Source organism: Schistocerca nitens, chromosome 3, assembly GCF_023898315.1.
Source record: "Schistocerca nitens isolate TAMUIC-IGC-003100 chromosome 3, iqSchNite1.1, whole genome shotgun sequence".
Taxonomy (NCBI): domain Eukaryota; kingdom Metazoa; phylum Arthropoda; class Insecta; order Orthoptera; family Acrididae; genus Schistocerca; species Schistocerca nitens.
Genome location: NC_064616.1, coordinates 261,196,334 through 261,212,901, shown reverse-complemented (window position 1 = coordinate 261,212,901; position 16,568 = coordinate 261,196,334). Strand labels below are relative to the sequence as shown.

At 41.9% G+C, this 16,568-nt stretch overlaps 1 protein-coding gene across 3 annotated transcripts in view; it reads right to left on the bottom strand.

Annotated features, from left to right (window-relative positions):
* Nucleotides 1-15,079, bottom strand: part of LOC126248230 (Fanconi anemia group M protein) — a 238,925-nt gene extending 223,846 nt beyond the window's left edge. For 2 of the 3 annotated variants that reach the window (XM_049949058.1, XM_049949057.1), the window contains exon 1: nucleotides 14,487-15,079. In XM_049949058.1, coding sequence (XP_049805015.1) covers nucleotides 14,487-14,560 — 74 coding nt within the window. In that variant the 5' untranslated portion in view covers nucleotides 14,561-15,079. The remainder of the gene's footprint in view (nucleotides 1-14,486) is intronic. The other variant, XM_049949056.1, reaches the window with a different exon arrangement.
* Nucleotides 15,080-16,568: the final 1,489 nt, after the last annotated feature.

Below are 16,568 nucleotides of genomic sequence, written 5' to 3'. Positions count from 1 at the left end.
TAACACTCAAGCCGGCGTGCAAGTTGGGTAGCACATATAGAGAGTTTTAAATGGGAATAGGTGTGAGTTGTGTCCGAAAGAAAAGTAGGAGCGCCAGTATTGAGGCAGACAAGATTGAGGTGGTTGAAAAGGTCTGCTAACAGGGAGCCTCTCGGGCAGGATGCTGGAGAGCCCCATAGGGGATTGTGGGCATTGAAATCTCCAGTCAACAATAAGGGGTGCAGGTAGCTGAGCACTAATTTGCATCATGTCTGCCCTAGTAACGGCAGACAACGATGGAGTGTAAATGGTACAAATGGAAAATGTGAAAGTGGGGAGAGTAATTCGGACGATAACTGCCTGCAGATCGGTGTGCAAATGTGATGGGATCATAGTAGATATCATCCCGAACCAGCAACATAGCCCCTCCATGAGCTGGAATACCTGCCACAGGGGGTAGGTGAAAACGCACAGAGGCATAGTGTGCCAAGTCAATTCCATCGCATGGGCGTAGCTTCGTTTCCGGGAGAGCTACTACGAGCGGATAGTGCAAGCGTAGCAGCAACTTTAAGTCCTCTCGGTTGGAGTGAATGCCATAAATATTCCAATGAAGAAGTGCCATCGTGAGAAGAAAAAGGAAAAGGAGAAGCAAGAAGGGGTCACCTCGAAGGCCACTGAGGGCCTGGCTTCGAGCGAGCACTGCTGCCGCTATCAAAAGGTGGAGAGTCATCGTCCACTTTTTCAATAGGTTCGTCAGCCACCATGTTAAGATGGTCGGGAGGGGGAGCTTCCTCTGCCGGTGAACGGCCAGATGTTCGGCCACCAGTGGTGCGGCCGGGCGAAACAGATGACGGCCTGGGGCGGCAACCGCTGGGTGGCGCAGGAGAAGAAACACGCCGTGGTGGAGAAGGAGAACTTTGCTTCCTATGAGCCTTCTTGGAAGGTCGTTTAGTCGAAGTACTGGTCGATGGCTGGGAGTTCGGGGTATGTAGGAAGTCTTAACAGGACGGTTCCTTCTTGAAGGCCCATGCATCTGACTTCTGGGTCTTAGTCTTGGCAGAAGCTGATGAAGGTGCTTGTGTCTTAGGGGTGACGGGAGGAAGAGGAGACACTGACTGGGCGATCTTAGCACTGGCCGAAGGGACAACCGTAGTGCTAAAGGTCAGATTGCATGTCTGCGTCGACACCTCCTGGTAGTCCGAGGAGAGGCGAGGACAGTACTGTATTTCCCTGCTGGGAGCAGCATGGGCTTCCTACTAGCAAATAGCTTGTGAACAGCCAAGGTGGACACTTTCTCTTTGACCCGAATTTCCTGTATACAACGTTCATCCTTGTAGATGGAACAGTCGCGGGAGGACGCTGCATAGTCACCCTGACAGTTCATGCAACGAGGAGATGGAGGTGGACAGACACCCTCATGGGCGTCCCTGCCACAAGTGACGAATTTAGCTGCATTAGAACAAGACTGGCGAGTGTGATTAAAATGCTGACACTGGTAGCAGCACGTAGGTGTCGGGACATAGGGGCAAACAGAAATAACCTCATAGCCCACTTTGATGTGCGATAGCAGCTGAACACTATCAAAGATCAAGAAAAGTGTCCGGGTCGGTACAAGGTCACTGTCGACCTTTTTCATGACCCTATGTACAGCTGTCACGCCATGCTCAGCGAGGAAAGACTGAATCTCCTCGTCAGTCAATCAGTCGAGTGATCTAGTAGATACCACACCACGCAACGAATTCAAAGTGCGGTGAGCCTCCACCCGGACAGGGAACATGTACAGGAGTGTGGTCCGAAGGTGTTTTTGTGCCTGAAAGGCGCTCTCAGTTTCCAACAACAAGGTACCATTACGCATCCTGATACAAGACTTGACAGGTCCGGCTATGGCATCCACGCCATTCTGAATAATGAAAGGGTTGACAGATGAAAAATCCTTTCCGTCCTCAGATCTAGAATCTACGAGGAACTTTGGGGCAGGCGGTAGTACTTTTGTCACTGGTGGCTGGTCAAGTTTCCATTTTTGGGCAGAAGTCGAGGGCGTGTGTGTGTGTGTGTGTGTGTGTGTTTCCGTCCTCAGATCTAGAATCTACGAGGAACTTTGGGGCAGGCGGTAGTACTTTTGTCACTGGTGGCTGGTCAAGTTTCCGTTTTTGGGCAGAAGTCGAGGGCGTGTGTGTGTGTGTGTGTGTGTGTGTGTGTGTGTGTGTGTGTGTGTCATTCTTAGCATAAGTTGGTTTAAGTAGTGTGTAAGTCTATGGACTGATGACCTCAACAGTTTGATCCCTTAGGAATTCACACACATCTGACCATTTTTTTGACACATTCAGTATTTTCACACCAACATTCTTTGAAAGCAAATGTGAATAGTGTTTCTTTCTTTAAAATAGGTTGCTGTTCCTTTAGTTATTGTTCAACTGCATTATACAGGGTGTGTCACCTAACATTACTGCTGGATATATTTCGTAAACCACATCAAATACTGAGGAATCGATTCCTCAGACCGAACGTGAGGAGAGGGGCTAGTGTAATTGGTTAATACAAACCATAAAAAAATGCACGGAAGTATGTTTTTTAACACAAACCTACGTTTTCTTAAATGGAACCCTGTTAGTTTTGTTAGCACATCTGAACATATAAACAAATACATAATCAGTGCCGTTTGTTGCATTGTAAAATGTTAATTACATCCCGAGATATTGTAACCTAAAGTTGACACTTGAGTACCACTCCTCTGCTGTTCGATCGTGTGTATCGGAGAGCACCGAATTACGTAGGGATCCAAAGGGAACGGTGATGGACCTTAGGTACAGAAGAGACTGGAACAGCACATTACGTCCACATGCTAACACCTTTTTATTGGTCTTTTTCACTGACGCACATGTACATTACCATGAGGGGTGAGGTACACGTACACACGTGGTTTCCATTTTCAATTACGGAGTGGAATAGAGTGTGTCCCGACATGTCAGGCCAATAGATGTTCAATGTGGTGACCATCATTTGCTGCACACAATTGCAATCTCTGGCATAATGAATGTCGTTCACGTCGCAGTACATCTGGTGTAATGTGGCCGCAGGCTGCCACAATACGTTGTTTCATATCCTCTGGGGTTGTAGGCACATCACGGTACACATTCTCCTTTAACGTACCCCACAGAAAGAAGTCCAGAGGTGTAAGATCAGGAGAACGGGCTGGCCAATTTATGCGTCCTCCATGTCCTATGAAACGCCCGTCGAACATTCTGCCAAGGGTCAGACTAGTGTTAACTGCGGAATGTGCAGGTGCACCATCATGCTGATACCACATACGTCGACGCGTTTCCAGTGGGTCATTTTCGAGCAACGTTGGCAGATCATTCTGTAGAAACGCTATGTATGTTGCAGCTGTTTGGGCCCCTGCAATGAAGTGAGGACCAATGAGGTGGTCGCCAATGATTCCGCACCATACATTTACAGTCCACAGTCGCTGTCGCTCTACCTGTCTGAGCCAGCGAGGATTGTCCACGGACCAGTAATGCATGTTCCGTAGATTCACTGCCCCGTGGTTTGTGAAACCCGCTTCATCGGTAAACAGGTAGAACTGCAACGCATTCTCTGTTAATGCCCATTGACAGAATTGCACTCGATGATTAAAGTCATCACCATGTAATTGCTGATGTAGCGACACATGAAACGGGTGAAAGCGGTGACGATGCAGTATGCGCATGACACTACTTTGACTCAGTCCACCGGCTCTCGCAATGTCCCATGTACTCATGTGTGGGTTCATGGCAACAGCAGCTAACACACCAACTGCACCCGCTTCTCCTGTGACGGGCCTGTTACGGACCCGTTTGCGTGCTACGACCATACCTGTTGCATACAGTTGGCAGTAGATGTTTTGCAATGTGCGGCACGCTGGATGCTCTCTGTCCGGGTACCGTTATGCATACACCCTGCAGGCTTCAGCTGCATTTCGTCGACACTCGCCATAGATGAGTATCATCTCCGCCTTTTCAGAGTTCGAATACACCATGGTCACAGTTCCTACAACACTAAACTATCACAGACATCTGGTAACACGGTGTACTACAGTTGGTCTGCGTGCGGAGACAAATGCAGAATAACAATAGCAGCAAGCGCTACATTCGGACACTGTGACAGCTAGACCAAACCACAACAGTGCACTACAGCCACACTCGTAAACACGGTCGTCATCGTAAACATGTCCCTGCAGATGCTGCTCGCCGACCGTGGTCCGTGTTTGTTACAACACACAACTGAACGTCGGAGGTTTCAAGCGTCAACTTTAGGTTACAATATCTCCGGATGTAATTAACATTGTACAATGCAACAAACGTATTTGTTTATATGTTCAGATGTGCTAACAAAACTAAAGTGGCTCCATTTAAAAAAAACGTAGGTTTGTGTTAAACATACTTCCGTGCATTTTTGTATGGTTTGTATTAAACAATTACACTAGCCCCTCTCCTCACGTTCGGTCTGTGGAATCGGTTCGTCAGTATTTGATGTGGTTTACGAAATATATCCAGCGGTAACGTTAGGTGACTCACCCTGTATAACTCCTTTGGTATCTTTAAGATATAAGACAGAAAATACATAATGTTGCAATTTCCATACTGCTTCCTACTTTGAAGAGAGGGACCTTTTTTTTACCCATGTACCTGGAATCCAATTCTTATTCCAAACGTTGAGAAAACATTAAATAGATAGTTCAAACTTAGGACTTCAGCTTTCATAACTGTTCTTTCAATCTACAATGGGTCAATAATACAGTAGACCCCACCAATGGTACATCCATTCTGCTACACATTTCAGAAATTGAATCTGAAGGTTCCATCTCTTTTCTCCAAATATCTTGCTAACTTCCTAAGTTACACTTATAAAATGGAGATCCAGTAAATTACCCTGAAGTGCTAACAATGATTTACTCCAATACCCACTCACCTCATAAAATGTTGTTGTTGCTGTTGTGGTCTTCAGTCCTGAGACTGGTTTGATGCAGCCCTCCACGCTACTCTATCCTGTGCAAGCTTCTTCATCTCCCAGTACCTGCTGCAACCTACATCCTTCTGAATCTGCTTAGTGTATTCATCTCTTGGTCTCCCCCTACGATTTTTACCCTCCACGCTGCCCTCCAATACCAAATTGGTGATCCCTTGATGCCTCAGAACATGTCCTACCAACCGATCCCTTCTTCTAGTCAAGTTGTGCCACAAACTTCTCTTCTCCCCAATCCTATTCAGTACCTCCTCATTAGTTATGTGATCTACCCATCTAATCTTCAGCATTCTTCTGTAGCATCACATTTCGAAAGCTTCTATTCTCTTCTTGTCCAAACTATTTACCGTCCATGTTTCACTTCCATACATGGCTACACTCCATACAAATACTTTCAGAAATGACTTCCTGACACTTAAATCTATACCCGATGTTAACAAATTTCTCTTCTTCAGAAACGCTTTCCTTGCCATTGCCAGTCTACATTTTATATCCTCTCTATTTCTACCATCATCAGTTATTTTGCTCCCCAAATAGCAAAACTCATTTACTACTTTAAGTGTCTCATTTCCTAATCTAATACCCTCAACATCACCCGACTTAATTCGACTACATTCCATTATCCTCGTTTTGCTTTTATTGATGTTCATCTTATATCCTCCCTTCAAGACACCATCCATTCCGTTCAACTGCTCTTCCAAGTCCTTTGCTGTCTCTGACAGAATTACAATGTCATCGGCGAACCTCAAAGTTTTTATTTCTTCTCCATGGATTTTAATACCTACTCCGAATTTTTCTTTTGTTTCCTTCACTGCTTGCTCAATATACAGATTGAATAACATCGGGGAGAGGCTACAACCCTGTCTTACTCCCTTCCCAACCACTGCTTCCCTTTCATGCCCCTCTACTCCTATAACTGCCATCTGGTTTCTGTACAAATTGTAAATAGCCTTTCGCTCCCTGTATTTTACCCCTGCCACCTTTAGAATTTGAAAGAGAGTATTCCAGTCAACATTGTCAAAAGCTTTCTCTAAGTCTACAAATGCTAGAAATGTAGGTTTGCCTTTCCTTAATCTTTCTTCTAAGATAAGTCGTAAGGTCAGTATTGCCTCACGTGTTCCAGTATTTCTACGGAATCCAAACTGATCTTCCCCGAGGTCGGCTTCTACTAGTTTTTCCATTCGTCTGTAAAGAATTCGTGTTAGTATTTTGCAGCTGTGGCTTATTAAACTGATTGTTCAGTAATTCTCACATCTGTCAACACCTGCTTTCTTTGGGATTGGAATTATTATATTCTTCTTGAAGTCTGAGGGTATTTCGCCTGTCTCATACATCTTGCTCACCAGGCGGTAGAGTTTTGTCAGGACTGGCTCTCCCAAGGCCGTCAGTAGTTCCAATGGAATGTTGTCTACTCCGGGGGCCTTGTTTCGACTCAGGTCTCTCAGTGCTCTGTCAAACTCTTCACGCAGTATCGTATCTCCCATTTCATCTTCATCTACATCCTCTTCCATTTCCATAATATTGTCCTCAAGTACATCGCCCTTGTATAGACCCTCTATATACTCCTTCCACCTTTCTGCTTTCCCTTCTTTGCTTAGAACTGGGTTTCCATCTGAGCTCTTGATGTTCATGCAAGTGGTTCTCTTATCTCCAAAGGTCTCTTTAATTTTCCTGTAGGCAATATCTATCTTACCCCTAGTGAGATAAGCCTCTACATCCTTACATTTGTCCTCTAGCCATCCCTGCTTAGCCATTTTGCACTTCCTGTCGATCTCATTTTTGAGACGTTTGTATTCCTTTTTGCCTGCTTCATTTACTGCATTTTTATATTTTCTCCTTTCTTCAATTAAATTCAATATTTCTTCCGTTACCCAAGGATTTCTACTAGCCCTCGTCTTTTTACCTACTTGATCCTCTGCTGCCTTCACTACTTCATCCCTCAAAGCTAGCTATTCTTCTTCTACTGTATTTCTTTCCCCCATTCCTGTCAATTGTTCCCTTATGCTCTCCCTGAAACTCTGTGCAACCTCTGGTTCTTTCAGTTTATCCAGGTCCAATCTCCTTAAATTCCCACCTTTTTGCAGTTTCTTCAGTTTTAATCTACAGGTCATAACCAATAGATTGTGGTCAGAGTCCACATCTGCCCCTGGAAATGTCTTACAATTTAAAACCTGGTTCCTAAATCTCTGTCTTACCATTATATAATCTATCTGATACCTTTTAGTATCCAGGGTTCTTCCATGTATACAACCTTCTATCATGATTCTTAAACCAAGTGTTAGCTATGATTAAGTTGTGCTCTGTGCAAAATTCTACCAGGCGGCTTCCTCTTTCATTTCTTAGCCCCAATCCATATTCACCTACTACGTTTCCTTCTCTCCCTTTTCCTACACTCGAATTGCCGTCACCCATGACTATTAAATTTTCGTCTCCCTTCACTATCTGAATAATTTCTTTTATTTCATCATACATTTCTTCAATTTCTTCGTCATCTGCAGAGCTAGTTGGCATATAAACTTGTACTACTGTAGTAGGTGTGGGCTTCGTATCTATCTTGGCCACAATAATGCGTTCACTATGCTGTTTCTAGGAGCTTACCCGCGTTCCTATTTTCCTATTCATTATTAAACCTACTCCTGCATTACCTCTATTTGACTTTGTGTTTATAACCCTGTAGTCACCTGACCAGAAGTCTTGTTCCTCCTGCCACCGAACTTTGCTAATTCCCACTATATCTAACTTTAACCTATCCATTTCGCTTTTCAAATTTTCTAACCTACCTGCCCGATTAAGGGATCTGACATTCCACGCTCCGATCCGTAGAACACCAGTTTTCTTTCTCCTGATAACGACATCCTCTTGAGTAGTCCCCGCCCGGAGATCCGAATGGGGGACTATTTTACCTCCAGAATATTTTACCCAAGAGGACGCCATCATCATTTATATCATACAGTAAAGCTGCATGCCCTCGGGAAAAATTACGGCCGTAGTTTCCCCTTGCTTTCAGCCGTTCGCAGTACCAGCACAGCAAGGCCGTTTTGGTTATTGTTACAAGGCCAGATCAGTCAATCATCCAGACTGTTGCCCTTACAACTACTGAAAAGGCTGCTGCCCCTCTTCAGGAACCACACGTTTGTCTGGCCTATCAACAGATACCCCTCCGTTGTGGTTGTACCTACAGTACGGCTATCTGTATCGCCGAGGCACGCAAGCCTCCCCACCAACGGCAAGGTCCATGGTTCATGGGGGGGGGAGGACCTCATAAGTACAATACCTATATTGATGTTTGCATCTTTGTTGTGATCAAGGCAGTGAAGCTCAGGGGCCCTTCTTTGTGACAAATGAATGTCCATTGTTTCTAAGTAGTTGACACTGAGCTATGGAAAGGACCTAACATAATAAAGGACTGCCTGCAGTAGCCAGTCACCTGCCTAGGAAGCCCATGTACACCAAAGCTAAAATTAGCTAGAGAGGATGAAGCTCTTTAATGTATTTGCCATTTTCCATCACTCAGAGGATTGGTTAACTTACCATTTGCTACAATCAAAACTAACTTTATCTCCTTCGCATCTATTTGTGTGGAAATTGGATACATACAGATGACTTCAAGACCTCATTTAGTGGTCACCATTCTCATGGTGGCAAACAAACAGTATGATGAAGTGAAGACAGATGAGCAAACATTTTCAGTTGTCTTCAGAAACAACCAGACAAGCATAGGTTACAAGGTAACATCAAGGCACTGGCCACAGAACAGAAGTGAGGAAGAATGAGTTCACAGGTAGCTGGGGAGGCCCAGTTTTCTGTTTGTTTTGATATGACCGGACATTAAGCCAAAATGTACATGTGAATTACGTCTCTTTGGCACACACCACTACAATGACAATGAAGAGACTGGGAACAATAAATATATCATGCTCAATAAATTATTGACTCCTGGAAGTTAGTAATCAACCTGACTTTCAAGCGAGTAGCTAGGTGCCACTGACGATATAACAGAAACCTATAAAATAACAGCAACAGTTTAAATCAGATATCACTCCTATTTCAGTAGATCAGGAGTTCTCAAATTTTTCTTTCGATGTAACACTTTGATAAACCTGATACGTTGATTGAATATCTTGTTTATTTTGCAGGTTAACAAAATTTTTTAAAAATGAGAAAAACTTGTTTTATTCAATGATAACTTCAATTTTAAATCATAATTAATAACATAGAAATCATAATAAAATTTTCAACAAATAATTAGTATTGTGAAAATATTGGAAAAAACACCATGTTATTAGTAGATTTTCACAGGGTAATATTTCACTTCTTGCAGAACACCAGTGTTCTGGGGAACGCAGTTCGGGAAACCCTGTGCTAGATGACTTGCCATTAAATACTAAGAACTGTGATCTTTCTGAAAAGAAATCATGAATCCAGTTGCACAGTAAAGACAATACTCCACAAGTATACTCTTTCATTAGAAATAATTTGTGTTCAAAAGCCTTCTGGAAATATGGTATCAACTTCAGATCCCCTGTCGATAGTACTCATTATTTCATGCGAATAAAGAGCCAGGTGTATTTCACAATCTCGAATGATATTTTCTGAACTCGTGCTGGTTATGTGCCAATATATTGTTTTCTTACATGTATTTTTATAATGTTCAGCCACAGTAAATGTTCCAAAGTACTACTGCAAATCAATGTCAGTGATATGGGTCTACAGTTCAGCAGATTATTATTACTATTCCCCCCCCCCCCCCCCTTGGGCATTGGTCTGACCTGTGCAACTACACATGACTTTGGATGGTAAATACCAGGAAAGTGTCACAGCTACAAAGCTGGTGGGAAGACCTGTTGCCCAAGTCGGGAAGTTCATGTACTGAAGCTTTCACACAAGCCCAATTCAGTCTGTTTGGCCCAAATATTATTCAAAAGTCTGCACCACAAATGATATCAAAATAATGCATACATATTAAATCATGGAATAGTAGCTATTCTACGGTAAAATCAATTGTCATCAGTTAGAATAGCTATTTCAATCAACTTCATTGCAGTTCACAAATACTACAAATGTCTACCAAAAAGTTATATACATGAACAGTATCTTCCCTTTACACATACACATGAGTCTGTCAAATAAATGCAAATCATTAGTTACAATACACTTAAATTCAGCATCCCCCTCTTAACATGAGTAAAAAAACACCAATGATATATGAACCCTGTCAGAATCATACTAGAATGTGTTGTCAGCTTACTTCAAGAATTTTAACTTGTGTGCCTGGATGAACACACATTAATGACAATTGACAGCCATCCAAAATACATTTATTGAATGCAAATATCTTGGCATCAGCTGTGTTAAGTATAGATGTATTACCTTTCAGTGACATGTGAAAATCTGTGCCGGTCTGGGACTTAACATGCATTTTCCACTTACCTTAACCACTACTCCTATTCATGCGCACCTCCAGAACTGAACCACACTTCCACATGTCACAGTATCTACACCCATATACCATAATCCCTTACACAAAGTGGTTAAGGGAACTATGGTATAGGGACATAGAAAGTGTGACATATGGCTGTAGGGGACTATGGTACAGGAATGTAGAAAGTCTGACATATGGATGTTTGGGTTGCTCTGGGAAGCGTGCATGGATAGCCAAAGTGGTTAAGGTGACCACTAATGATAAGTGGGAAATCTGGGTTCGAGTCCTAGTCTGGCACAAATTTTCACACGTCACTAATAGGTGGTATATCTATACCTAACACAGCTGATGCCAACATATTCACATTCAGGAAATTTATTTCAGGATGTTGGAAGAGGAAAATAAATTTAAAATAGAGTTAAAATACTTCAACTACGGGAATATTTCTCACTCAACAGAATAAGTGAAGATTAGTAGTAGATAGGCATTAAAGTTTATTAACTGTACATGGAAGCTCAGTTCACACACTTGCAATCTTCTTTGGAGTACACACACAGATATGTATGTTTGGTGCTCTGAAGAACCCCAAGTCCAACAAGGGGAGGCCATGACGTTGGGATCACAGATTTACTTCAGACTTTGTACGCCTTTAGCAGGCCATTAAAACAACATAATGAGCAAGTAGTAAGGTGCACTTCTCTGGCAATTCAAGGAAAATCGCAAAAGAAGTTTTACATGTTTATTGTGTAACTGATGTATCTTTGTGTAAATGCCTGACATTAGAGTTCATCATACATCAGTTATATAATAAACACGTAAAACTTCTTTTGCGATTTTCTTGTAATTGGCAGAGAAGTGCACCTTACTACTTGCACATTGTGTTGTTTTAATGTCTGGCTAAAGGTGTACAAAGTTTGAAGTAAAGCTGTGATTCCAACGTCGTGGCCTCCAGTTGTAAGTCTTGTTTGTGTCCCTCAGCCATTTGATATCTCCACAATGGAGAAGATACTTGTCTTTACTTATTCAACTGATTCTATTGCATCCAAGTTTTCTCAGTAGATTACTGAGAAACACATTTTATTTTACTTCAAAATGTATTTCCACTTTAAATGAATATTCTGTCTCATACTGATACTAATTTCTTACATATTTTGCAGAATATATTTATGCAAAGATAGCTTGTGTCCTGTTTTGTATTTGTTTACGTAAGGATGTTTTGGGTGTTTATTTGGCATAAATCACATTATAGCACCCACCCACTGAGTTTTCTTGGAGTTAATGTGTGAAATATATACACAATGCATGCCAAAATAATCGCTTTTCTATTATGCATCACATTTCCTTAATTTAAACTGCAATTTTTGTTATATGTAAAGAAAAGAGTGTTTAATATAGAGCATATACTGGCAATTCTGTTCAAATTTATAAATGGCTGAAATGATTACAAAACAAATCTAGACGTTGCGCTAAGCAACTGATTGGTTTCTGATCAAAACCAAGGTTCCATATTCGCACTTGATGATGAGGCTAGTTTCAGAGAAATCAATAGCATGGCTTACCAGCACCACTGCAGAATATGAACTAAATTCTGATCAGTAATAAAGTCTTTCCTTATTAGCAATCTTCTTGAGACAATAGAACATGGACACATATACGATGCTGCAAATCTGACTGGTAACGACAACACAAAGAGCAGTTGCTTACGTACATATTAAAATAGAGCATGAAAGTCTACATGCACGTTCATGCCCCTTGCTCACACTTAAACGAATGATGTAGTCATGACATGAAATACTAAACAAATGAGAATTAGCTGAAGAAAGTGCTAAAAGTTATTCGCTGGTACATGTGGCTGGCTGACCACTTACAGCAAGATAGAAAAAGTCAGCCTCCGTGAGACAAAGTAAATGTTTGGTAACAGTTCCATATACAGATGTTAAAAAGGCTTAAATAAAAGCCTGCATCTCAGTTTACCAATATATGTTAACACAGAAATGGACATGCAGTCACATTTGTAAAACTTATTCAGATAATTGTGGAAGGCTTGATCACTGACTAAAAAAGGATGAACTAACAATTCTGGGAAACAGCACATTTAAATAACCTCCGCTACAATTTGGAAATAGTGAACAAATTATAATCAAGAAAAATTCCTGCCTGCCTTGTCAGAATATAAAATGCAAATGAGATATTTTGTACTAACACTGGTGTGTCACAAGCTATGCACACTGGCAGAGTCTCCTGCTGGATAACATGCCTGTGTGTCAGAGGGCATGTCAAAGCAACTTCTTTTGATCTGTGAGACAGGAAAAATATTTGTCATGGCAAAACTGTAGGCTTCACTGGGTGTAGGTGGTTATCTTGTACCTCCATTCACAAATTCTCCCTCTGACACACAACTCTTTCCCTTGACAATGACATAACAACACTCAAGGGGACAGCACTGACCATGCAGCACTGTCTGATTAAGGCATGAAGTCCATATTTCGACCACTTGTAAAAGTAAGGAACCTTCTGGCCTGTGTAAAAGACAACCCCAGTCTTTGTACATCTGGGGTCTATTATGTTCCATGTAAAATCTTACAATGGACAAACACAGTGCTGTGTCTTCCTATGTTGCACTGAACATACATGCAACATAAAATTAGAGCAGGAAAATAAACCTGCACTGGCCAATAAGAGCTTAATGGAAAATAACATGTTCGATTTTGAACAGATACCTGCCCTCTGCTCAGCTAATAGTTTCTGGGGCTGCATTATTAAGGTTGCAATAAGATACAATTGTAGATGAATCTTGTTAATAGAGGTAAGGATTCTGTCCTCGGCATAGCTTGAAAACCAGCCTTTGAAGTAGCAGTCTGTATTGTGTACAGTAGCGCTTGATGTGAGTTGCCAACTACGTACACAATTGGCTCGACTACTGTTAAACTATTGTACAGCAGCCAGTGTAAGACTTAAATGCCTGCTATTGAAACCTACGTAAGAAGAGGGACTGTGATACAATGGTATTTTGTGCTCACACTGCACTCTTCTGCAACACGAAACCCACATATATTTAACTGTTTGTTTTATAGTAGTGTTTTAAGCCAAAACATAATACCACAATATAATACTTTTTGAGATGGAACTAGCTCTTAAAAGAGGAGCCGGGTTTGACTCCCAGTACTGTCAGTACTGTTTGTTGAGGGGACTGGAATGGGGTGTACTCAGCCTCACAATGCCAACTCAGGAATTACTTGACCGAGTAGTAATGGTTCCAAGTTATGAAAATGGACAATGACCAGCTGACACCATGCTTCTCCATACAGCATCCAATAACACCACTGGCCGAGGATGACATGACGGCTGGTTGGTCCCAATGGGTCCGGCAGAAGTTGTGGATGGACTTTACATTTATAATTTCTCCATCACCTGAATTTTGCATGCAAAAGTGAATACATGAAATAATGACTCAATACTTTTTGTAGAACAACACATTATTAATCACTGCGAAAACAAGTCAATATGTCAAAATCCCTTTTTGGAGACCGAATTGTTTATGGCTAATGATGTTTAGAATTCCAAGGTAAGAAAAAAATTATGATTGCAACTTAGCCCTAAATGTTTCACTTGAAAACAGTGAATCCACTAAATTTAATGACTTTATTTAGGTGTCTAGTCTCTGTTGCAGAGTGACAGACTTCATTCACTTTCCCAATACTTTTTTAACTGCAATACAGCCACAGAGGAAGAATTTTGAAGTAAAAATAAAATCCAAATAGTTTAGAAATAATAAAAAGGCAGAAATACATGTTGGGTCGGATATGAAAAGTTGTGTGTAGAAGCAAACTGAAGTAGCAGAAAATGAAAATGGTTAACAACATAAAAATTGTGTATGTAACATGATATTGTGAGTTTATCATCCCACAATAGCAATGCATCATGAGGTTGGCACGGTTTTCATACACTAAACAACAAAGGAAAATTAAACAGTTTTCCCTGTGAAGTTATTGTATTGCTCAAGCCAGGATGTAATACTGATAAAAAGAAACAAAGGCACACACAGCTTCAAATTTCGTTTCGTAAGTCTAATTACACTGCTTACCCGCCCGCAATCCCCTCGAGGGCTTCCAGTAATATATCATGATCTTCATCCAGCAAACTTATGTCATCTGACATATTGTATCGAACTGTCCTTGCACAATGAACACGTTCTTACAGTGATTTATTGTTACAATACGGCGTCTCTTCCGTTTCCATTTCTCTCGAAGTGTCAACTGCTTACCCATCACAACGATATGATAAAGCACAACGATTCACAACTATCTCTTTTTTAACAATATTTTGAAACAACATGCTCACATTGTTCCTGAGATGTAAACATCAGTCTAGTAACACTGAAATAAGAACACAACACAATACCCTACAAACATGTACACCTACAAATGATCACACTGCGCGCCATACCCCCACATGCCGCTGTCAAAACAACACATTTCCAAAGATTATCAGATTTGTCGACCGCGACTAAAGTTCTTCATGTCATACGAACAACAGTTGGCTGGTTTACAGCGAACGGATAGATGTCTCTGTAGTTTGTCCTTGGTATTGTCACAGGGTACCTAGCAGCCTACTTGCACAAGCATCCCGACAATATTGTACAGCTGTCAAAGAGAAAATGACGATAACGACATAAAGATAACAATCGCTTGTGCCGCTGGTTGTAACATGTGGATGCTCCATAAGATTCTGCAGCTGTCAAACAGAAAATGACGATAATGGCAGAAAGATAACAATCTCCAGTGCCATTGGTTGTAACATTTGAAGTACACAATGTGACCAAAAGTATCCCGACACCTGGCTGAAAATGAGTTACAAGCTCGTGGCGCCCTCCATCGGTAATGCTGAAATTCAATATGGTGTTGGCCCACCCTTAGCCTTGATGACAGCTTACACTCTCGCAGGCATATGTTCAATCAGATGCTGGGAGGTTTCTTGGGGAATAGTAGCCCATTCTTCATGGAGTGCTGCACCGAGGAGAGGTATCGATGTCGGTCGGTGAGGCCTGGCACGAAGTCACCGTTACAAAACATCCCAAAGCTGTTCTATAGGATTTACCTCAGGACTCTTTGCAGGCCAGTGCATTACAGGGATGTTATTGCCATGTAACCACTCCGCCACAGGCCATGAATTATGAAAAATGCAATCGCCATCACTGAATTGCTCTTCAACAGTGTTCCAAGAATCTACTTAAAACATCAATGTAGGCCTGTGCTGTGATAGCGCCACGCAAAACAACAAGGTGTGCATGCCCCCTCTATGGAAAACACGACCACGCCATAACACCACCGCCTTCGAATTTTACTGTTGGCACTACACACGCTGGCAGATGACGTTCACTGGGCATTTGCCATACCCACACCCTGCCATCGGATCACCACATTGTGTATCGTGATTCGTCATTCCACACAACGTTTTTAAATTGTTTAATCGTCCAAAGTTTAAGCCTCTTTACACCAGGCGAGGCGTCGTTTGGTATTTACCAGCGTGATGCGTGGCTTATGAGCAGCCGCTCGACCATAAAATCCCAGTTTTCTCACCTCTCGCCTAAATGTCATAGTACTTGCAGTGGATCCTGATGCAGTTTGGAATTCCTGTGTGATGGTCTGGACAGATGTCTGCCTATTACACAATACGACCCTGTTCAACTGTTGGCGGTCTCTGGCAGTCAACAAACAAGGTCGGCCTGTACGCTTTTGTGCTGTACGTATCCCTTCACGTTTCCACTTCACTATCACATCAGAAACAGTGGACTTAATTATGTTTAGGAGTGTGGAAATCTCGCGTAAAGACGTATGACACAAGTGACACCCAATCACCCTGACCACATTCGAAGTCCGTGAGTTCCACAGAGCGCCCCATTCTGCTCTCTCACGATGTTTAATAACTACTGAGAACGCTGATATGGAATATCTGGCAGAAGGTGGCAGTGCAATGCACCTAATATGCAAATTGTATGTTTTTGGGGTTGTCCGGATATTTTTGTCCACATACTGTTCTAACTATCTTTATGTGTACTTGGAAATGAACCTACAACCTGTGTTGATTTTACACTTCTTTGTAAATAGCCATATACATCTTAAAAGGAAGATTAGGAATGTTTTTGCTCCTCGTTTCACTCACAGAA